Source organism: Dendrobates tinctorius, unplaced genomic scaffold (assembly GCF_039654945.1).
Source record: "Dendrobates tinctorius isolate UK_male_01 unplaced genomic scaffold, ASM3965494v1 ptg000134l, whole genome shotgun sequence".
NCBI classification, from domain to species: domain Eukaryota; kingdom Metazoa; phylum Chordata; class Amphibia; order Anura; family Dendrobatidae; genus Dendrobates; species Dendrobates tinctorius.
This window is the reverse complement of record NW_027361802.1, coordinates 19,994,334-20,018,912: the sequence shown is the minus strand read 5'-3', so window position 1 is coordinate 20,018,912 and position 24,579 is coordinate 19,994,334. Positions and strand designations below refer to the sequence as shown.

Below are 24,579 nucleotides of genomic sequence, written 5' to 3'. Positions count from 1 at the left end.
GTCTTTGCTCAGTCTATCTTTCTGTCTGTGTTAGTGTTCTTTCTTCTGGCCTCACCGTCATTATATGTTGAGGGCTGCCTTTTGCTTTGGGGTCTGCTCTGGGGCAGTTTATATTTCCCTTTCTGTCTTTAGGCTAGGCAGTTCTCCGGCTGTGATCGAGGGGTCTAGGTCATCGTAGCAACCCCCCACGGCTACTGCTAGTTGTGTTGATAGGTTCAGGGGTCTGCAATCCGATAGCTGCCAACTTCTCTGGTTTTCTGGATTTAGCTAGCATTTCTGTTTTTGCCTCCTACGGTGACTCATTCATAACACCTGTGTGTACGAGGTGTACGGCACGGAGCCGCGCGTGTACGAGGTGTACGGAGTGGAGCCGCGAGCGTACGAGGTGTACGGAGCGGAGCCTCGCATGTGCGAGGTGTACGGAGCGAAGCCGCGCGTGTGCGAGGTGTACGGAGCGAAGTCGCGCATGTAGGATGTGTACGGAGCGGAGCCGCGCGTGTAGGACGTGTACGGAGCGGAGCCATGCATGCAGGACGTGTACGGAGCGGAGCCACACGTGTAGGACGTGTACGAGGTGTACGGAGCGCAGATGTTTGTACGAAGTTTACGGAGCGGAACCGTATATGTACAAGGTGTACGGAGCGGAGCCGCGCGTTTACGAGGTGTACGGAGCGGAGCCGGGTGTGTGTACGAGGTGTATGGAGCGGAGCCGTGTGAGTGCAAAGTGTTTCGAGCTGAGCCATGTGTTTACGGAGCGGAGCGAAGCCGTGTGTGTACGAGGTGTATGGAGCAAAGCCGCATGTGTACAAGGTGTATGGAGCAGAGCCGCATGTGTACGAGGTTTACCGAGCAGAGCCATGTCTGTACTGAGTGGAGCCGTGTGTGCGAGGTGAACGGAGAGGAGACGCGCGTGTACGAGGTTTAACGAGCAGAGCCATGTGTGTACTGAGTGGAGCCGTGTGTGTACGAGGCATACAAAGTGGAACCGTGTGTGTATGAGGTGTGCGGAGCCATGCATGTACACGGTGTATAATGGGGAGCATTCATACCTCCCAACAGTTCCAGATTTTGAGAGTCTGCACCACTGCCCCGACCGGGAGCTGACTTTTCCCGCGGACACAGGAGTACACGGCGAAGCTCCGAGGAAAACTCACACGTGACGTTCCATCGGAAGTGACGTGCTGGAAGCTGACCGTAAATGAGGTAATTTCGGGAGGAGATTGTGATGGAACCATGGAGGCACTTCAGGGAATGCTTCAGATCCATCACCATGTCCTCCTCCGACAGCGCGGACAGTGGGATCCTCTTGGACTCAGGGATGTCGGCCATGTGAGTGGATCATGATGTTGTCAGGATCCTGACAGCGCCGGCATACAGCCCTCGCTAAGCAGGGACTCACCAGTGCTGTAGGGGCCGCGGGGACAGTAACAGCTGGAAAGTACAGACGCACAGGACCTGAACGCTGAAGTATTAGCAAGCAGGCACAGGACCTACAGTCATGTGACCGCAAATGGGGGGGCTTAGCGTCCGGCTTACTGAGATGGTAGAACACTCAGAGTCGGGCAAACCGGAGATCATACACAATGCGGGCAAACGAGGTACAGGAGGGACAAGCAGATGGGAGGTCAGACGAAGCCAAAGGTCATTCACAAGAGGGCGGTGCGGTACCAAAGGGACGAGCAGAGAGCAGTCGAGTCACAAGCAGAGGGTCATACACGAGAGGACGGTGTGGTACAAGAGGGTCAGGCAGAACTCGTAACAGGGACAGAACCGGATCACAACCAAACAAGCAACAAGTTATCAGGCACAAGGCACACGTATACAAGAGGTCACTTAACGCAGCCGAGGGCAGGAGTATAACTGACACCGGACCTAGGTCCAGTGAGCATTAAATAGCCGCCCTCTGCCAGAGAGAAACAGAAACAATTAACCCCCTGTCTGACCAGGACGGGCTAAAGCAAAACTCCGTCCTGGATCATGACAGTATCCTCCTCTCAATGGGGGGCCACTGGACCCCCAGGTTTCTCAGGATACTTGGCGTGAAAGGCCCGGACCAATCGATCCGCATGAACCGATCGAGCAGGAACCCACGAGCATTCCTCAGGACCGTAGCCTTTCCAATGTACAGATATTGAAGGGCACGACGGACCAACCTGGAGTCGACAATTCATTCCACCTCGTCCTCAGACTGCCCGTCTACCAAAACCGGTGGCAGGGAAGCTGATGGTCCCTCCCCACCGGACCTCACAGGTTTCAAAAGGTCCCTATGGAAAACATTTGGGATCCGCAGAGATGGCGGGAGACGCAACCGAAAAGCCACCGGGTTAACTGCTTCGGTAATTTCATAGGGACCTATAAACTTGGGTCCAAGCTTCGCAGAGGGGACCTTGAGCCTTATATTCTTGGCGGATAACCATACCTTATCCCCAACCTGAAACACCGGTCCCGCGGATCGTTTTTTGTCTGCAAAAAATTTAAATTTATCCTGAGCCTTCGTAATGTTACTCTGGACCTCCTGCCATACCTCCCCCAATCGCTGGATCGTCTCATCCGCCCCAGGACACCCATAATTCAAACGGGAAAATTCTCCAAAATGAGGATGAAACCCATAATTGCAGAAAAAGGGAGATGTGTTGTGAGTTCATTTTCCCCTCCGTCACTGAGGCCTGGTGAACTCCCTATTCTAGTGAAGGAAGGTAGTGAGCCTGATTATCAGGCACCTGGGACTAATGAAGACGATTGGCTGAGTGGAGTCACTGACTGGATTTAAGGCAGCCTACGCCCTTTCTGCCCTGCGGGTGATTTCTCTGTGGACTCTTGGACACCAGTCTGATTCCTGCTCTCCTAAAGCTAAGTTTTCTGTTTTGCCTTTTTGCATCTAAGATTTGTTTTTGTTTTTCTTGCTTTTTGGATTCTGCCACTCCCTGCTGGAGTGTGCAGTGTTCCTTGAGCTCTGTCTTCTGAAAGTACTTGAGTGCTAATTTAGTTTTTGAAGCTTAGTTGCTTCAGGGCCATTTTTATATCAGCTTGTTGGCTTTTGTCTCTGATAGGGTTTTGGCAGATTGCAGACAGCAGCCTTCCTATCCGTTCCTATCTAGGTAGTTTTTGGGCCCCGTCTTTGCTCAGCCTGTCTTTCTGTCTGTGTAAGTGTTTTCATCTTGCTTCACCGTCATTATATGTGGGGGGCTGCCTATTGCTTTGGGGTCTGCTCTGGGGCAGTTAGATTTCCCCTTTCCTTCTTTAGGCCAATGTATCTCTCCGGCTGTGATCGAGGGGTCTAGGTCATCGTAGGAACCCCCCACGGCTACTGCTAGTTGTGTTGATAGGTTCAGGGGTCTGCAATCTGATAGTTGCCAACTTCTCTGGTTTTCAGGACTTAGCTAGCATTTCTGTTTTGCCTCCTACGGTGACTCAATCATAACAGAATCACCCGCCAAACCGCAGATCCTGGGGTACTCAATAGCAGGAAAGAATTGTGTTTAAAAAAAAAAAAAAAAAAAAAGGTGTGTGTATATTCTTTCCTCTATATCTCTGAGGCCGTAGGGGGAATTTTTTTTTTCTCTCAATGGAGATAAAGCAAGTGTCTGATCGTGTGGAGCAGCTTGCTGCTGAAGTGCGAGGAATTTCCGCCTATCTTGCTCGTTCACATGCTATTGAACCAAAGATCCCCACACCTGATGTATTTTTTGGGGATCGATCTAAATTTTTGAGTTTCAAAAATAATTGTAAATTATTTTTTGCTTTAAAGCCTAACTCGTCAGGGAGCCCCGCGCAGCAGGTTAAAATTGTCATCTCTTTGCTGCGCGGCGATCCCCAGGATTGGGCGTTTTCTTTGAAACCAGATGACCCTATTCTGACTAATGTGAACGCATTTTTTCAAGCCTTGGGGTTGCTGTACGACGAACCTAATGCTATTGATCAGGCTGAAAAGACCCTGTTAGCATTGAACCAGGGTCGAGAATCTGCAGAGTTGTACTGTCAAAAGTTCCGAAAGTGGGCGGTCCTTACTACCTGGAATGATAGTGCCTTGGCTGCTCTCTTTCGGAAGGGTTTGTCAGAAGCCGTAAAAGATACTATGGTGGGATTTCCTGTTCCCTCTGGTCTGGACGATTCTATGTCTTTAGCCATTCAGGTTGATCGTCGTTTACGTGAACGCAGGATTACACGAGAGGTGTTGCCACCGGTTGAACAGACGTCTGAACCTATGCAATGTGATAGAGTTTTGTCTAAGGCGCAACGTCAGGAATTCAGAAGGCGTAATAAGCTGTGTTTTTTCTGTGGAGATGCCTCACATGTTATTTCTGTTTGTCCTAAACGTGAGAAACGCTTTGCACACACGTTTTCTGTTGGTGGGGTTCAGCCTAAGTTTCTTTTGGCGATTACTCTGATCTGTTCCCTGTCCACATTTTCCGCCAAGGCTTTTGTGGATTCGGGAGCAGCGCTAAACCTAATGGACTTGGATTTTGCTAAACGTTGTGGATTTCCGTTGACACCTCTGCAGACGCCTATCCCTTTGAGGGGGATTGATGCTACCCCTCTGGCTAAAAATAAACCTCAGTTTTGGACGCAGTTGGTCATGCGGGTCGCCCCAGACCACCAAGAAAATTGCAGATTTTTGGTGTTGCATGGTCTGCATGATGCCGTTGTTCTGGGGTTTCCGTGGTTGCAGATTCATAATCCAGTTTTGGATTGGAAGTCTGTGTCTGTGGTGAGTTGGGGTTGCCGGTGTACCTTTAGTGAGGCTCCGGTTTTTTCCACCTCTCCTCAGTCGCATGAGGTTCCTGACTATTTGGCGGACTACTATGATGTATTTAGTGAGAATGAGTCTGCGTCCTTGCCTCCTCATAGGAGTTATGACTGTGCAATTGAACTAAACCCGGGGTGTAAATTTCCTAAGGGTAGGCTCTTCAATTTATCTGTACCCGAGCACGAGGCTATGCGGTCCTATATTAAGGAGGCGTTGGAGAAGGGTCATATTAGACCATCCTCTTCACCCTTAGGTGCCGTTTTTTTTTTTGTGGCCAAGAAGGATGGTTCTTTAAGGCCTTGTATTGATTATCGTGCCCTCAACAAAATTACTATTAAATATCAGTATCCGTTACCCCTGATTTCGGATCTATTCTCTAGAGTCAGAGGTGCTTGCTGGTTTACCAAGCTTGACCTCAGGGGGGCGTATAATCTTATCCGCATTAAACAGGGGGATGAATGGAAGACGGCGTTTAATACTCCGGAGGGACATTTTGAGTACCTGGTGATGCCTTTTGGGCTCACTAATGCCCCTTCTGTCTTCCAGTGTTTCATGAACGATATTTTCCGAGACTTTGTCGATAAATTTTTGATTATCTATCTGGATGATATTTTGATCTTCTCCAAGGATTGGGATTCTCATGTGGAACATTTTCGGACTGTGTTCCGGATCTTGAGAGAGAATTCTCTGTATGTCAAAGGATCAAAATGCCTTTTTGGAGTACAGAGAATTTCTTTTTTGGGATTTATTTTGTCTCCGTCAACTATTGAAATGGACCCGGCCAAGGTACAGGCCATTTATGATTGGGTTCAGCCCACTTCTTTGAAGGCCCTCCAGAAGTTTTTGGGTTTTGCTAATTTTTATCGGAAATTTATAGCAAAATTTTCTAGTATTGCCAAACCATTGACTGACCTGACCAGGAAGGGTGCAGATGTGTTGAATTGGTCTCCGGAGGCGGTTGCTTCCTTTCAGGAGCTGAAGCGTAGATTTACCTCCGCCCCGGTTCTGCGGCAACCTGATGTCTCACTCCCGTTCCAGGTAGAGGTGGATGCTTCTGAGATTGGTGCAGGAGCGGTGTTGTCCCAAAAGGATCTTGTAACATCTAAAATGAATCCCTGTGCTTTCTTTTCCCGTAAGTTCTCTTCATCTGAACGTAACTATGATGTGGGGAATCGGGAACTGTTGGCCATGAAATGGGCATTTGAGGAGTGGAGACATTGGTTGGAGGGAGCCAAATATCAAGTTGTGGTCCTCACTGACCACAAAAATTTGATTTACCTAGAGTCGGCTAAACGCTTGAACCCTAGACAGGCTAGGTGGGCCTTGTTTTTTACACGTTTTGATTTTGTGGTCTCTTTCCTTCCTGGAACTAAGAATGTCAAGGCAGACGCCCTCTCTAGGAGTTTCTTTGCTGATTCTCCTGTGGTGACCAAGCCTGCCACCATCTTAGGCGAAGGGGTAGTTCTTTCTGCCATCTCGCCCGATTTGAGACTTGCTCTGCAAGAGTTCCAGGAGGACAAACCTGAGCGTTGCCCCAGTGGAAAGTTGTATGTTCCTGACCAGTGGAAGAAGAGAGTGGTGTCTGAAGTTCATTGCTCTGCATTGGCTGGTCATCCAGGTATTTTTGGTACTAGAGATCTGGTGAGTCACTCTTTTTGGTGTCCCACCTTGTCTCATGATGTCAGGAATTTTGTGCAGTCCTGTGGGACTTGCTCCCGGTCTAAATCTTGTTCTCGCTCTAGTGGGTTGTTGATGCCTTTGCCGGTCCCCAGGAGGCCATGGACCCATATTTCAATGGATTTCATTTCTGATATGCCGGTCTCTCAAAGAATGACTGTTATTTGGGTGATTTGTGATAGGTTCTCTAAGATGGTTCATCTTGTACCACTCCCTAAGTTGCCATCTTCCTCTGAGTTGGTGCCTCTGTTTTTGCAACAGGTGGTTCGCTTGCACGGGATTCCTGAGAACATTGTATCTGACAGAGGAGTTAAATTTGTGTCTAAATTTTGGAGGACGTTCTGTTCCAAGTTGGGAATTCAGTTGTCCTTCTCCTCTGCTTTTCACCCTCAGACCAATGGGCAGACAGAGAGAACAAACCAGACCTTGGAGTCGTATTTGAGATGTTTTATTTTCGCTGATCAGGATGATTGGGTTTCATTTTTGCCCTTGGCCGAATTTGCTTTAAATAATAGAGCTAGTTCTGCCACTTTGATGTCACCTTTTTTTTGTAACTTTGGTTTTCACCCTCGATTTTCTTCAGGGCAGGTGGAACCTTCTGCCTGCCCAGGTGTTGACACTGTGGTGGAGAGAATGCACCAGATCTGGGACCAAGTGGTGGATAAGTTATCTCTCTCCCAGGAAAACGCCCAGCGGTTTTCCAATCGACATAGGACCATTGGTCCCCAGTTTAAGATTGGTGATATGGTGTGGTTATCATCAAAAAATATTGCTATGAAGGTGGCTTCTCCTAAGTTTAAGCCTAGATTTATTGGACCTTACAAGATTTTGGAGATTATTAATCCGGTCTCTTTTCGTTTGGCTCTTCCTGTCACATTTAAGATCCATAATGTGTTCCATAAGTCCTTGTTGAAGAGGTTTGTTGAGCCAGTTGTGCCTGAGGTGGCACCTCCGGACCCTGTATTGGTTGAAGGTAACTTGGAATATGAGGTAGAGAAAATTCTGGATTCCCATCTGGCTAGACGGAGACTCCAGTATTTGGTTAAGTGGAAGGGTTATGGTCAGGAGGATAATTCCTGGGTCTCTGCCTCTGATATTCATGCCAAAAGATTGGTGCGTGCCTTTCATCGGGCTCACCCTGATTGCCCTGGTAGCGTTGTTGAGGGTTCGGTGACCCCTCCTCAAGGGGGGGGTACTGTTGTGAGTTCATTTTCCCCTCCGTCACTGAGGCCTGGTGAACTCCCTATTCTAGTGAAGGAAGGTAGTGAGCCTGATTATCAGGCACCTGGGACTAATGAAGACGATTGGCTGAGTGGAGTCACTGACTGGATTTAAGGCAGCCTACGCCCTTTCTGCCCTGCGGGTGATTTCTCTGTGGACTCTTGGACACCAGTCTGATTCCTGCTCTCCTAAAGCTAAGTTTTCTGTTTTGCCTTTTTGCATCTAAGATTTGTTTTTGTTTTTCTTGCTTTTTGGATTCTGCCACTCCCTGCTGGAGTGTGCAGTGTTCCTTGAGCTCTGTCTTCTGAAATTACCTGAGTGCTGATTTAGTTTTTGAAGCTTAGTTGCTTCAGGGCCATTTTTATATCAGCTTGTTGGCTTTTGTCTCTGATAGGGTTTTGGCAGATTGCAGACAGCAGCCTTCCTATCCGTTCCTATCTAGGTAGTTTTTGGGCCCCGTCTTTGTTCAGCCTGTCTTTCTGTCTGTGTAAGTGTTTTCATCTTGCTTCACCGTCATTATATGTGGGGGGCTGCCTATTGCTTTGGGGTCTGCTCTGGGGCAGTTAGATTTCCCCTTTCCTTCTTTAGGCCTATGTATCTCTCCGGCTGTGATCGAGGGGTCTAGGTCATCGTAGGAACCCCCCACGGCTACTGCTAGTTGTGTTGATAGGTTCAGGGGTCTGCAATCTGATAGTTGCCAACTTCTCTGGTTTTCAGGACTTAGCTAGCATTTCTGTTTTGCCTCCTACGGTAACTCAATCATAACAGAGATGTACCCGTAGACTGGTTAATGCAGTTGTTAAATGCAAACTCGGCCAACGGTAACACAGAACACCAATCATCCTGTTGGGCTGAGGTCAAGCAACGCAGAATTTGCTCCAGAGACTGATTGGTCCGCTCGGTCGGCCCATTAGTCTCTGGATGATAAGCGGATGAAAAGGAAAGACCAATACCCAACCTCTTACAAAAAGCCCTCCAAAATCTGGAAACAAATTGCACTCCTCTATCAGACACCACATTCAAGGATACCCCATGCAACGGCACCACATGCTCAACAAACAATTTGGACAATGTTTCCTCATTAGGTAGAGCTGCCAAAGGTACAAAATGTGCCTGCTTACTAAACCTGTCCACGACAACCCAAACGACGGTATTACCCTTGGTCTCTCAGGAATTGGCAGTGGTACCAATTCCCCGGCCGGCCGGTTATGGGGGGTTTTCGCACGGGCACAAACATCACAAGCAGACACATATTCCCCAACATCAGAGGCTAAAGAAGACCACCAGAATACTCTAGCAATGGCCTTCCGGGTAGCCGAGATTCCTGGATGTCCACCCAGAACTGAGTCATGGAACTCCCGGAGGACCTTGAGACGAAACTGAGCTGCCACGAAAAGTTTATCCACCGGCTTAGCCGGAGGTGCAAGAGACTGGGCTTCCCGAATCTCCCGTTCCAACATATTAGAAACACCTGCCACCACCACCCCAGGCTGAAGAATGGAGGATGGAGGTTCCAGGGGGGACATCGGATCTAGACTGCATGACAAGGCATTAGCTCTGACATTTTTGGATCCTGGCCGAAAAGTGATCGAGAAGTTGAATCGGGAAAAAAAAAGTGACCATCTAGCCTGCTTGGGAGTCAACCTTTTTGCTGACTCAATGTAAGCTAGGTTTTTGTGGTCCGTAATTACGGTTATAGGATGGACAGCCCCCTCCAAAAAAATGCCTCCATTCTTTAAAGGCCAACTTTACGGCCAGAAGTTCTCGATTCCCAACACCATAGTTTCTCTCCGCAGGGGAGAATTTCTTCGAGAAAAAGGCACAAGGTCTCAAATTGGTCAAAGTGGCGGGTCCCTGGGACAATACCGCCCCCACCCCCACCTCTGAGGAGTCTACCTCGACAATAAATGGTTCAGACGGGTCCGGTTGAATAAGAACCGGGGCAGACATGAAACATTTTTTCAAAAACTGAAACACCGCTACCGCTGACCAATTCTTGATATCAGCCCCCTTTTGAGTCATGTCTGTGAGGGGTTTAACCACCTGTGAGAACCCCCTTATAAATTTACGATAATAATTGGTGAATCCTAGGAAACGCTGCAGAGCCTTCAAATCAAAAGGTTGAACCCACTCGACAATGGCCTGCACCTTATTAGGATCCATGTGATACCCTTCAGCAGACACAAAGAACCCCAGAAACGACAGTTCTTGAACAAAAAATAAACATTTTTCAAATTTAGCAAAGAGACAGTTCTCCCGGAGCCTTTGGAGAACTGCCCGAACATGACCAATGTGAGCCTGTTTATCAGGAAAGTAGATCAGTATGTCATCCAAATATACCACCATAAAACGTCCAACAAAATCAGAGAACACGTCGTTTATGAAATTTTGGAAGACTGCTGACGCATTGGTCAGACCGAAAGGCATGACCAAATTTTCAAACAACCTCTCAGTAGTGAGAAAAGCAGTTTTCCACTCATCTCCGTCCCGGACTCTGATAAGGTTATACGCGCCCCGTAGATCTAGTTTCGAAAACCACTTAGCTCCTGACAATTGGTTGTATAAATCAGGACAAAACCAGTGGTGTTTTGTCAATGGCAACAATGTGAATAGGAGTCTCCAACCTAACTGTCCCTTACACCTGGACACCAGGTCAGAGTCAATAAATTTTAATGACGATCCGCAATCCACGAAGGCAGAAGTGGATGTGGAGACACTCCCACAACAAAGTTCCACTTGCAACAACATTTTTGAAAATGCAGAAAAGGGTACCTGAGAGCCTGGGTGATCTCCACAACAATCACCCGGGCTCAGTCGCTTGTTGGTCAGAGGACAGGAGGGGCAATCCTTTTTCCAATGTCCAGAATCGCCACAGAAAAAACAGCATTTTCCCACGCGTCGTTGTCTCCTTTCTTTCTCTTTGAGGTCGATGGTTCCCAATGTAGGACTGGCTCCCCTTCCTTGGGAGAATAACGGTGTCTCAATCTGCATCACTCCCCTCGCCCGTAGCCTGCGATCCATTCGGACTGCCTGTGTCATAGCCTCCTCCAGGGAATCAGGCGGAGGGTGGAGAGCCAAGGCATCTTTCAGATGTTCAGACAGGCCTCTATGGAACAAACCCCGGAGGGCGGCATAATTCCAGCAGACCTCAGCAGCCCAGTGTCTGAACTCTGAACAAAACCACTCAGCTGAGTGCTTCCCCTGGCACACACTCATCACCATGTCCTCAGCCATATGTATCCGATCAGGCTCATCATAAATATGCCCCAGAGCCTCAAAAAATGCATCCACAGTCATACGCTCAGGGGCCATGGTCAGAAGGGAGAAAGCCGAAGCCTGTGGAGCCCCCCTTAACAGAGACATAATGACCCCCACTCTCTGGCTTTCATTCCCAGAAGAGTGTGGTCTCAAAGAAAAAAAAAGCTTACAGCCCTCTTTGAAGACTCTGAATTCCTTTTTATCTCCAGAAAAGGTATCCGGTAACTTAACGAGAGACTCAGGGGAAATAAATGTAACGTCCCGAGCCCCCAAAGAAAAAACTCCCTGCACAGTGTCAGCGATCAGCTGCTGAGACTGAGCCAGGACTCGTTGTTCTCCAAGGAGTTTCTGAGACATCAGAGTCAGGTGCTTAACCTGCTCAGAAAGAGCGTGCATAGGATCCATCACACACACAGGAGAAGGGGAGCAGAGAAAAAAAAATGGTAATGGTCAGTTATAATGTCAGGATCCTGACAGCGCCTGCGTACAGCCCTCGCTGAGCAGGGACTCACCAGTGCTGTAGGGGCCCCGAGGACAGTAACAGCTGGAAAGTACAGACGCACAGGACCTGAACGCTGAAGTATTAGCAAGCAGGCACAGGACCTACAGTCATGTGACCGCAAGGGGGCGGGGCTTAGCATCCTGCTTACTGAGATGGTAGAACACTCAGAGTCAGGCAAACCGGAGATCATACACAATACGGGCAAACGAGGTACAGGAGGGACAAGCAGATGGGAGGTCAGACAAAGCCAAAGGCCATACACAAGAGGGCGGTGCGATACCAAAGGGACGAGCAGGGAGCAGTCGAGTCACAAGCAGAGGGTCATACACGAGAGGACGGTGTGGTACAAGAGGGTCAGGCAGAACTCGTAACAGGGACAGAACCGGATCACAACCAAACAAGCAACAAGTTATCAGGCACAAGGCACACGTATACAAGAGGTCACTTAACTCAGCCGAGAGCAGGAGTATAACTGACACCAGACCTAGGTCCAGTGAGCATTAAATAGCCACCCTCTGCTAGAGAGAGGCAGAAACAATTAACCCCCTGTCTGACCAGGACGGGCTAAAGCAAAACCCCGTCCTGGATCATGACAGATGTGTTCTGCACCAGGAGGCTCAGGTGGGCACTACAATGTGAGCCAGACTGGTATGGTATCTTTATAGAATTTTTCTCTCTTTCTCTCTCTGTTTCTTTCTCTCACTGTTCTTTCTTCCTGTCTCTGTTCTTTCTCTTTCTCTCTGTTCTTTCATTCGCTCTGTTCTTTTTCTCTTTCTTTCCCCTCTTTCTTTCTCTCTCTAATTTTTCTCTCTCTCTGTTCTTCCTTTCTTTCGCTCTGTTCTTTCTTTCTTTCCCCTCTTTCTCTCTTCTTTCTTTCCCCTTTCTTTCTTTCTTTCTTTCTTTCTCTCTATTCTTTCTTTCCCCCTTTCTTTCTCTCTCCCTCTCTGTTCTTTCACCTTTCTTTTTCCCTCTCTTTGTTCTTTTTTTCTATCCCCTCTTTCTTTCCCCCTCTGTTCTTTCTTTCTTTCCCCTCTTTCTTTCTCTCTATTCTTTCGTTTTCTCTCTGTTTCTCTTTCTTTCTTTCTCTCTCTCTGTTTTCTTTTTTCTCTCTCTCTGTTCTTTCTTTTCCTCAGTACCAGCTACTGTGCCCACAATGCCAGCCACTGTGCCCATAATGCCAGCCACTGTGCCCTCAGTACCAGTCAGTGTGATCAGCAGTGCTAAATGGGTGTGGTTGTGGCGTGGACATGGGTGTGACTAGTTGTGAAATGGGTGTGGTCAGGTGGCCGGTAACCAATCATCATAGTGGAAGTCATCTGTTTCCATCAACTATGTTATATGTGGGCAGTGGGCACCTCTAGTAAGGTGGGCACGAGATGGCGGGTCTTGTCACCTCTGCCTCACACATAAGTTACTATGAGGTGTACTTTATTCCTGCTTCTTGGCCTACTTACAGAAATGTTTTGACCAGTTGAAAGTTATACAACCTGAGGATTTGCATGTGTGCACTGCCCGCATGTAGTAATATGTGTGTGTGTATATATATATATATATATATATATATTTACTTACTCCTTCCCCTATATAAACCCTGCCACTCCGACCGCTGTCCACTTTCCCATGCTCCAATCCTGGGGTCTTTTTTGCCCCCCTTGGTCCTCCACATGCTGAACATCTGGGACATGACTAATATTGCGCAATGTGCGCTTGTTCGTCAGCAGATGCAGCGTCGTGTCCAGTGTGTGAGGAGACGGCGACTTGTCTGTGGCGTTAACCCCTCTGCTGCCATGTTGGGCACAGCCTGTGACGAGGAGCGTCTCTTCCTGTGTATCCGGCCACAGGCTGCACACCGGAGGCTGCTTCTTCTATCTGGGGAAGTTCATGAAGCAGAAGCCTCTGTGTGACTCATGTGAAGTAACTTGTCTGACAGGTCATAGGTCCAGGTCAGCAGGTGATTGCAGACTATTAGCTGGTTTCGATGTTAGGTACAGGTGAGTCAGGACTAGATGTTGGGTGGAAGTCTTCCAGTATTTGTAAGGCCTCGTGCACATGCTGAGTATTTGGTGAGTTTTTACCTCAGTATTTATAAGGCCTTAGAATCATAGAATCGTAGAGTTGGAAGAGATCTCCTGGGCCATCTGGTCCAACCCCCTGCTCAAAGCAGGAATCGCTAAATCATCCCAGACAGATGTCTGTCCAGCCTCTGTTTGAAGACTTCTGTTGAAGGAGAACTCACCACCTCTCATGGCAGCCTGTTCCACTCATTGATCACTCTATCAAAAAGTTTTCTCTAATATCTAATCTGTGTCTCCTCCCATTCAGTTTCATCCCATTGCTTCTAGTCTTTCCTTGTGCAAATGAGAATAAAGATGATCCTTCTACAATGTGACAGCCCTTGAGATATTGGTAGACAGCTATTAAGTCTCCTCTCAGTCTTCTCATCTGCAAGCTAAACATTCCCAAATCCTGCAACCTTTCCTCATAAGACAGGGTTTGCAGACCGGTCACCATTATGATCGCACTTTTCTGAACTTCCTCCAGTTTGTTGGTGTCTTTTTTAAAATGTGGCGCCCAAAACTGGACCCAGTATTCCAGATGAGGTCTGACCAAAGAGGAGTAGAGGGCAATAATGACTTCACGTGATCTAGACTGTATGCTTCTGTTAATACATCCTAGAATTGCATTTGCCTTTTTTGCTGCTGCATCACACTGTTGACTCATATTCAGTCTGTGATCAATTAGTATACCCAAGTCTTTTTCACATGTGCTGTTGCTTAGCCCTATTCCTCCCATTTTGTATATGCTTTTTTCATTTTTATTGCCAAGATGTAGTACTTTGCATTTTTCCCTGATAAAACCATTCTGTTAGTTGCTCCCCACTGTTTCAGTTTATTTATATCTTTTTGAATCCTCTCTCTCACTTCTCTAATATTAGCTATCCCTCCTAGCTCTGTGTCATCAGCAAATTTAATCAGTTTACCCTCAATTCCTTCATTTAAATCGTTGATAAAGATGTTGAACAATACAGGGCCCAGGACAAAGCCCTGTGGTACCCCACTTGAGACATTCTTCCAACTGGATGTGCAGCCATTTACGACCACTCTTTGGGTCCGATCACTAAGCCAGTTATGAATCCACCTAACAGTTGCCTTGTGCCCACACTGAGTATTTGGTGAGTTTTTACCTCAGTATTTATAAGACCTCGTGCACACGCTGAGTATTTAGTGAGTTTTTCACTCAGTATTTGTAAGACCTCATGGACACGCGGAGTATTTGGTGTTTTTACCTCAGTATTTGGGAGGCCTCGTGCACACCTGTATTTTCTGAGTTTTTTACCTCAGTATTTAACCCCTTCCCACTCCTTGACGCACAGTATGCATCATGAAAACTAGTGACTTCCCGACCCCGTCACATGACCCCGTCACATGACCGGGATGCCCACAGAGTCTGAACAGCCCGGGGCCCTGGCTACCCTTAATCCACCCCTGCTGAGAAGCATAGCACTTGTGCAGGATACCAGATAGCGCACCAGTAGGCAAGTTTATTAATACATTCACACTACATTACATACATACACATATACACACAATTACTGTAGAAAAATATTCATGGGAGGGCTTTTTAATATATTGTGTTTCAATTGCTCTTACTTCTTGGGAATATTGTTTCCTTTAAGAGACTTGACATTGTTACAGTGTATCCAGGCAATCTTCTTCCCATTTGTGTACACAGCCAGTTGAAAAGTTGTAACAGACCTGGACAGTCATGTTCTCTGCTTCCCTTTATTGCTTTACCCATAATGTTATTATTATTATTATTATTATTATTATTATTATTATTAATAATGTGGATTTTGACATATTACATTTTTATTTTGGTAGTGTGACAAATGGTGGAAAAACAACACTTGCCAATAAACTTCTGAAAATACTTCCCAACTGCAGTCTAATCAGCCAGGATAACTATTTCAAGGTATCAAATGACAGTAACCATATTGGCGGATTACAATTCTTTAAAGGGTAATTCTTAAGTCTTGAAGTTATCACCTCTCCATAGAATAGGGAATAACTTCTGCTGGGGGTCCTATATCTGGGATGCCTATCAGTTTCAAGAACTACAAAAGTGTGAATGGAGCGGAGGTCGATCATGCGTGCTGCCTCTCCATTCATTATTATGGGACTGTTACAGACCGGCTGAGCGCACTGCTCTGCTATCTCTAGGAGTCCTATTAAGAACAATTGGAATCCGCAGTGTGCGTGATTGACCTCCGCTCTATTTACAAGGGGCTCTTTAGAGCTCCGATTTATGGGATCGGTGGGGATGCCAGTGCTAGGAGCTCCAGCAATCGAGTAGCTATCCCCTTTCTCATGGATAGCGAATAACTTCAAAACTTGGGGATACCCCTATAATGAAATTTATATACACAGTGGGGAAAAAAGTATTTAGTCATCCACCAATTGTGCAAGTTCTCCCACTTAAAAAGATGAGAGAGGCTTGTAATTGACATCATAGGATAGACCACAACTATGAGAGTCAAAATGAGAAAACAAATCCAGAAAATCACCTTGTCTGATTTGGCAAGATTTATTTTGCAAATTATGTTGAAAATAAGTATTTGGTCACCTAAAAACATGCAAGATTTCTGTCTCTCACAGACCTGTAACTTCTTTAAGAGGCTCCTCTGTCCTCCACTCATTACCTGTAGTAATGGCACCTGTTTGAACTTGTTATCAGTATAAAAGACACTTGTCCACAACCTCAAACAGTCACACTCCAAACTCCACTATGGTGAAGACCAAAGAGCTGTCAAAAGACACCAGAAACAAAATTGTAGCCCTTCACCAGGCTGGTAAGACCGAATATGCAATAGAGAAGCAGCTTGGTGTGATGAAATCAACTGTGGGAGTAATAATAAGAAAATGGAAGACATACAAGACCACTGATAATCTCCCTCGATCTGGGGCTCCTCACAAGATTTCACCTAGTGGGGTCAAAATCATCACAAGAACGGTGAGCAAAAATGCCAGAACCACACGGGGGGACCTAGTGAATGACCTGCATAGAGCTGGGACCACCACCAACAAGGCTACCATCAGTAACACACTATGCCACCTGGGACTCAGATCCTGCAGTGCCAGATGTGTCTTTCTGCTTAAGCCAGTACATGTCTGAGACCATCTGAAGTTTGCTAGAGAGCATTAGGATTATCCAGAAGAGTATTGGGAGAATGTCATATGGTCCAATGAAACCAAAGTAGAACTGTTTGGTAGAAACAAAACTCATCGTGTTTGGAGGAGACAGAATGCTGAGTTGCATCCAAAGAACACCATACCTACTGTGAAGCATGGGGGTGGCAACATCATGCTTTGGTGCTGTTTCTCTGCAAAGGGACCAGGACGACTGATCCATGTACATAAAAGAATAAATGGGGCCATGCATCGTGAGATTTTGAGTTCAAACCTCCTTCCATCAGCAAGGGCATTGAAGATGAAATGTGGATGGGTCTTTCATCATGAAAATGATCCCAAGCACACTGCCAGGGCAACGAAGGAGTGGCTTGTAAGAAGCGTATGAAGGTCCTGGAGTGGCCTAGCCAGTCTCCAGATCTCAACCCCATAGAAAACCTTTGGAGGGATTTGAAAGTCCGTGTTGCCCAGCGACAGGCCCAAAACATCATTGCTCTAGAGGAGATCTGCATGGAGGAATGGGCCAACATACAACCAACAGTGTGTGCCAACCTTGTGAAGACTTACAGAAAATGTTTGACCTCTGTCATTTCCAACAAAGGATATATAACAAAATATTGAGATGAACTTTTCTTAATGACCAAATACTTATTTTCCACCATAATTTGAAAAATAAATGTTGCCAAATCAGACAAGGTGATTTTCTGGATTTGTTTTCTCACTTTGACTCTCATAGTTGTGTTCTACCTATGATGTCAATTACAGGCCTCTCATCTTTTCAAGTGGGATAACTTGCACAATTGGTGGCTGACTAATTACTTTTTCCCCACTGTATGATTTGGACTTTATTACATAACATCAGAGTATTTTGTTATATTATATGTTAATTTAATAACAAATAATCCATACATAAAAATATGTACCCCAATGTGTACTTCTTAGTCTGAAATTTGTGTAACATCAAAAGAAGAAGGCTGTAATACCAGGCAAAGCCAGTATTAACCAATCATTTATATACACCTTCCCATCTGCTTGTTTTCTATCTATCTCCACCTCCCTCTTTGATAGACAGCTCTGGCCTCATGGAACCAGAGAAGGATGGAGATAGAAGGAAAACAAGCAAGTGGGAAGGTGCATATAAATGATTGGCCCCGCCATGATGCACTGAGCGGTGGGACTTATTTTGAACAGTCATTCTGTGCTGACAGAGTCCCTTTAAATCAGGGGCTGTGTAGAAAGCAATCCTACTCCTTTATGTAAAAAGCTGTCGCTATTCTTACAAACAAAATTTTCATACGTTTACTAAAGAAAATATTTTGAAAGTAATAAAATATATATATATTTTTTTTTTCTTTGCACTTATTTAAACTTCATCATACTGTTTGTGATTTTTTTTTACTCAGAATTTTATATACTTACTCTTTTTTATGGACATGTCATTATGTGACTATTACATTTTTATCATTTGGAGTTTAGCCAGAGGAAGAAGTTGCAACAGATGAAAGAGGATTTAAACAGTTTGATGGTAATCACTTGTGTTATTACTATGTGCACTTATAAGTAAAGTATGCTTAATTGTCATATCCACATATAGGCCTATATACTGTATATACATACATAGGTTTGGGTTAGCTGTCATTATTATTTCTCTGATCTATGTAAGAATGCTGATAGATCCTTTCTATACGATTATCACTATGTGATCTGATAATTATCAGACCTACAGAATATAGGTCCTTGATTTGATTATCATAAATGCTGGATAACTTTCTGATTGGAGCTAAGCCCATCCTTAAATGTCATTAAATGGACTCTGTCACCATAGACTGACTTTTCAAACCAAGTGCAGGAGCTCTGTGCATCACGGTGGGGTCAATACTTTATATACACACTCCTACCTACTTTTTTCCCTCTATATCCACCTTTTCTTGGCCCTATGAAGCCAGAGCTGTCAATTAACCCCTTAACGACCGCCGATACGCGTTTTAATGGCGGCAGTTAATGGTACTTAAATCACAGCGCCGCTTTTTAACGGTGCTGAGGAATAAATATAGCGTCCCCAGAGTTAGAATTGTCTTGGGGGTAGCCAAGACCTCAGAGAACATGATTTGGGTCGGTTTTTACCAATCCCGGTGTTGCAATCGCCGTTATTAATGGTATAACGGTGACCGCAAAAAAAAGTCAGATTTTCCATTTAATTTCTCTCTCCTCTGATGTGATCGCACATCAGAGGAGAATGAAATAAGGTCCCCAATCCCCCCAGGTACCTCCATTGTGCCTGCAACCCCCCGTGAAGTTCCACGGGTTGCCGGTGTCTTCTTACAGAATAAAATTACGGAGGCATATGCAGTGCGCCCCCAGAGATCTGCCGGCCAGCACCCAGCAACAGTAGGAAATTTTTCCTATTGATTCATTTTGATCACTGTGATAGACTCTACCACAATGATCAAAATAAAAAAAATAGTAAATCAAACCCCCCTTTATCACCTCCTTAGTTGTTAGGTAAAAATAATAAAATAAAAAAATGTATTTCCATTTTCTCATTAGGGTTAGAGTTGTTCTAAAGTGAGTTGCTCTAAAGTGAGTTAAGCTAAAGTTGGGGCAGCACGGTGGCTCAGTGGTTAGCGCTGCAGCCTTGCAGCGCTGGGTTCCTGGTTTCAAATCCCACCAAGGACAACATCTGCAGGGAGTTTGTATGTTCCTCCCGTGTTTGTGTGGGTTTCCTCCGGGTACTCCGGTTTCCTCCCACATTCCAAAGACATACTGATAGGGAATTTAGATTGTGAGCCCCATTGGGGACAGTGATGATAATGTGTGCAAACTGTAAAGTGCTGCGGAATATGTTAGCGCTATATAAAAATAAAGATTATTATAAAAAAAATAAAGATTATTATTATTATTTATTATTGAGTTGGGTTATGGTTAGGGTAGGGGTGTGTTGGGGGTTTCCACTGTTTAGGTACATCATGGGGGTCTCCAAACGTGACATGGCGCTACCATTGATTCTAGCCAATTTTACGTTCAAAAAGTCAAACAGTGCTCCCTCCCTTCTGATTCCTGCCATGCATCCAGACAGTGACTTTTCCCCACATTTGGGGTATGGGTGTTCTCCGAACAAATTTCACAACAAACTTTTTGGCCCATTTTCTCCTGATACCCTTGTGAAAATAAAAAAAATTGGTTCCAAAGTTAATTTTTTGTGAAAAAAGTAAAATATTAATTTTTTCCTTCCACATTGCTTTAGTTCTCGTGAAGCACCTGAAGGGTTAATAAACTTCTTGAATGTGGTTTAGCGCAGCTAGAGGGGTGCAGTTTTTAGAATGGTGTCACTTTTGGGTATTTTCTGTTATATTGACCCCCCAAACTCACTTCAAATGTGAGGTGGTCCCTAAAAAAATGGTTTTGTAAATTTTGTTGGAAAAATAAGAAATCGCTAGTCAACTTTTAACCCTTATAACGTCTTAACTGTCATGATCCCAGTGCAGATTTTGACCTGCATGTCAGGGGTTAATGTCTTGAACCCAGTGCAGGCTTTGACCTGCACTCCTGCGATCAATTATTGTGGCCTCTCTTTGGTTCAGGGTGAGCTTCTTATAGCCCTGGGAAACTCCAATTTCCGTCAGTTATACTTTTGCCTTTGGCCGAGTGTCGTGACCTCTGTGTGCCTGTGTCTTGTGCCTGTCTTCTAGCTTGCTTATATGGTTCTGACCCGCTTCTGTCCCCCGTTGTGAGTTTGCCTGTTGATTCTGTACTGTATATCTGTTTATCTGGTTTCTGATTTCTTGGCTACGTCCTGAGTATCCGTTCTGTCTAATCCTTTGGTATTGTTGTGCTATCTCGTGCTTTGACCCCGGCCTGATCTGTTTACATCCCTGTCTTTGCCACTTGGTAACTATGTCCAGTAGTTACCCTGCTTTTCCTTCAGCTCCTAGCTCTCTGAAGTTTAGGCCACGCCCATAGCAGTCACGTGTTTCAGGTCCTTCTGGTCTGAAGGACGCATCTTCACTGCTGCTGCCCGCTTCACAGGTATCTTGGAGCACAGTTTGTCTTACTTAGGACACGCGCACTGGCTCAGTGAGCAAGTGCAGTGCGGTGTTCCTGACACTAACAAAAAGAAATTATGTTTCCAAAATTGTGCTGATGTAAAGTAGACATGTGGAAAACATTATTTATTAACTATTTTGTGTGACACCACTCTCTGATTTAAAGGTATAAAAATTAAAATTGCAAAATTTTCAAAATTGTTGCCAAATTTCCATTTTTTTCATAACTAAACACAAGTTATATCAAAGAACTTTTACCACTATCATGAAGTACAATATGTCACGAAAAAACAATCTCAGAATCAGTGGGATCTGTTAAAGCGTTCCAGAGCTATGACCTCATAAAGTGACAGTGGTCAGAATTGTAAAAATTGGCTTGGCCATTAAGAACCAAATTGGCTCTGTCACTAAGTCTAGTTAGTAGTATGGCCGAGATGCAGAGGGATGCGGACTTCCTCTGTGAAGCTCCGCCCACGGCCGCACCTCCTCCGGTCAGCTCCACCTACGTCGGCATGCGGCGTGCGTACCCTATCTTTAGCATTGGGTACGCAGGCCTTGCCGATGTATGCGGATGCCTCCGCATGCGTCATTTTGATGGTGCGGCGAACGCACCAAAATCCAACTCGTTGCACCTGTGCAAAGCCAAGTAATTCCTCTAGTTAACCACTTTCCAACCTTAGACGTATAGTTATGTCTTAGGTGGCCTCCCCCTATTTACTGTGGGCTCCGGCAATGAGCCCGCAACTTTTCCAGCACATGTCAGCTGATTTCATCAGCTGACATGTGCACCTAACAGCCGCGGGTGGAATCGCGATCCAGCCGCAGTTGTTAACATGTTAAATGCCGCTGTCAATCTCTTACAGCAGCATTTAGCACAATCGCCCCATCAGTGCGTCACTAATCCCGCCCATCGGCGCCCGTGTCACTTGACCGCAAGTCACCTACGGGTTGGCGTGACAACCCGGGGTCTGCAGCAGGGCCCTGTGGTTGTCATTGTTGGATAGCTATGAGCGCCGCTCCGGAGGTCGGTGCTCATAGTAAGTGATCATTTCTGCTACACAGAGCAGGGCTGAATCCCTGCTCTGTCTAGCACAGGCGATCAGATGATCACAGCTTCTAGTTTCCTATGGATACTATTGAGGCAAGTAAAAAGTGAAAAAAAATGTTTTTAAAAATATTAAAAAAATTTAAAAGTTCAAATCACCCCCCATTCGCCACATTCAAAATAAAACAATAATAAAAGAAACCACATATTTGATATCGCCACGTTCAGAAACACTCAATCTATCAATATATAAAAAGAATTAATCCGATCGGTAAATGGCGTAACAAGGAGAAAAATCAAAACACCAGAATTACATTTTTTTTGGTTGCCGCAACATTGCATTAAAATGCAATAACAGGCAATCATATCTACACCAAAATGGTATCAATAAAGACGTCAGCTCGTCGCGCAAAGAATAAGCCCTCACCCACATCACGAAAATTGCAGATGCTACAGGTCTCAGAAAATGGCAAGACCAGTTTTTTTTTTTGTTTATTTTTTAGAAACTTTGGATTTTTTTTACCACTTAAATAAAAATGAACCTATAGATGTTTAGTGTCTATGAACTGGTAATGACCTGGAGAATCATAATGGAAGGTCAGTTTTAGTGAACATGGTAAAAGAAAAAATTGTAGAATTGCACTTTTTTTTGCAATTGCACCGCATACTGACTGAAAAATAAAAAAGTTATGGTTCTGGGAAGAAGGAGAGCAAAAAACGGAAACTCTTAAATGGAAAAAATGTTGAAGGGGTTAAATTGATACTTTTAAGGTTTCAGTCTGCAATGATCTTCAAATAAAGATTTACAATTACAGTATATTTATTTATGTTGTAGCTGTCCCAGGATTAACCAGCTAGAACGTAAATATAAAAATTGTAGTTGTTTATGGCTTAATGATTTAGGCTATGTGCCCACGTTGCAGAAATGCTGCAGAAATGTCCGCAGCATTTCCGCAACTCCCTGCCGCGGGTAAAACGCATGCGGAATTCGCATGTGTTTTCCCGCACAACACAAGCATTTTGCAAGCTTTTTTAGCTTGCAGAATGCTTGTGCTTTTCCAAGCGATTTGAAGCATCGCTTGGAAAAGTGATTGACAGGTTGGTCATACTTGTCAAGCATAGTGCTTGACAAGCGTGACCAACTTTTTACTATTGATGCTGCTTATGCAGCATCAGTAGTAAAAAGATATAATGTTAAAAATAATTTAAAAAAAATAAAAGGGATATACTTACCCTCCGTCGGCCCCCGGAGTCCTTCTCTCCCTCATTGGCGCTGGCGGCAACTTCCATTCTCAGGGATGCATTGCGCGAATGACCTCTGATGACGTAGCGGTCTCGCGAGGACCGGGAGGATTCTGGGGGCCGACGGAGGCTAAGTATATCTCTATTTTTTTTAGTATTATTATTTTTAACAGGAATATGGTACCCAGGCCATGGAGAGGAGTCTCCTCTCCTCCAGACCCTTGGTACCATCCGCACATGAAGCGCTCACTTCATGCATGGTGGGCATAGTCACAAGCGTAAAGTGAGCGTTTCAATGCAATCCTATGGCGGTGGAATCGCCGCGATTCCGCAGAAATAATGGACATGCTGCGGATTTTACCACTATGCAATTCCGCAGCGGTAAAATCTGCAGCATGGGCACAGCAACTGCGGAATCCTATAGAATTGCATGGGGATGGTTTTTATTAGTGTTTTTTAAGCGTTTCCGCTGCAGCAAAAATGCAGCGGAAACGCATAAAAAACGCAACGTGGGCACACAGCCTTACATTGGAAACTCTTAAGTAAAATCGATAGGATGACAGTTTACTAAAAGTTAGATGCACTTAGAGACAAAAAATATCCAAACTGTTACAACATTTGTATATATCTATAACTTAAAAGACTAGATGGCAAATTTAATTCATACATTACACATTAGCATAAATATGCAAAAATGTAGGTGTAAAGTATATGTAGGCATCCAGAATAGTTAAATATGTGCCCCTTTTCGGTGTACTCACAGGCAATGTAAAAATGAAAATTGTATTGAGGAGAGACACGCCAAAAGAAGAATGGAAATATTGTGGACAAGAATGGAGAAAGACATAAGGACAAGCTCCACTCAAGGACTTACTGACTGTACATTGTGTATCAGGGGACCATGCTCAATCTAATTAGGCAACAGTCGTAAACGATCAATAACAACCGTGGCTAAAACTTATTAAAACTTACAGACATAATGGTTTGATTATGTTGTGACCCTAATCACCTGTATCTATAATATAACTATATTTATAAGAATCTAATTCTAATGAGTAACGCTAATATATACTATCTTTGTAGTGCTTGAGGCCTTAGAAATGGAAGCAATGATGTCAGATGTACTTTCATGGACGATGAAGCATAAAGGAAAGGAACAACCAAAAACATTACAAGGAAAATGTGAAAAACCTGTGCACTTTTTGATAATTGAAGGCTTTCTTCTGTACCACTACAAGTATGTAAGTTTTCTTGACTAGTAATACCTTGTTTATTGTCTACTGCTTATTGCTTGGGTTACAGGCAAACTCTGGAATTTATGAGAAATGGTTGGTCTCCTAGGCAAGGAGCGCAATGCTTGCAAGTTCTTTGCTATAGAGTTTGGAAGCTAGCTGGATCTGACTGGCTGCTTTGCATCTGCAGCATCGGATGAGCAGGGACAAAGCAGCAGTCAGAGCGGGCTGGTGGCGCAATGATACCATTGGTCCACATGGTCAGTTAAGAGCACATGGCTTCGGCAAGCAGGAAGCTGACAGGTGGAGGAGTGGTGCACTCCTGCCTCACAACTGGAGACCTTTTTAAACACTTAAGTTACTGTCACACTTAGCGATGCACCAGCGATCCCGACCAGCGAAGTGCTTCTTCTCAGCCACGGATTA

At 45.1% G+C, this 24,579-nt stretch overlaps 1 protein-coding gene across 5 annotated transcripts in view; it reads left to right on the top strand.

The window, feature by feature from the left end:
* The window catches only part of NMRK1 (nicotinamide riboside kinase 1), an 86,928-nt gene that overhangs the window by 28,125 nt on the left and 34,224 nt on the right, over nucleotides 1-24,579 (top strand). For 4 of the 5 annotated variants that reach the window (XM_073543770.1, XM_073543767.1, XM_073543769.1 and 1 more), the window contains 3 exons: nucleotides 15,287-15,377; nucleotides 18,068-18,116; nucleotides 24,005-24,158. In XM_073543770.1, coding sequence (XP_073399871.1) covers nucleotides 15,287-15,377; nucleotides 18,068-18,116; nucleotides 24,005-24,158 — 294 coding nt within the window. Of the gene's footprint in view, nucleotides 1-14,395; nucleotides 14,578-15,286; nucleotides 15,378-18,067; nucleotides 18,117-24,004; nucleotides 24,159-24,579 lie in introns of those variants that run through there. The other variant, XM_073543766.1, reaches the window with a different exon arrangement.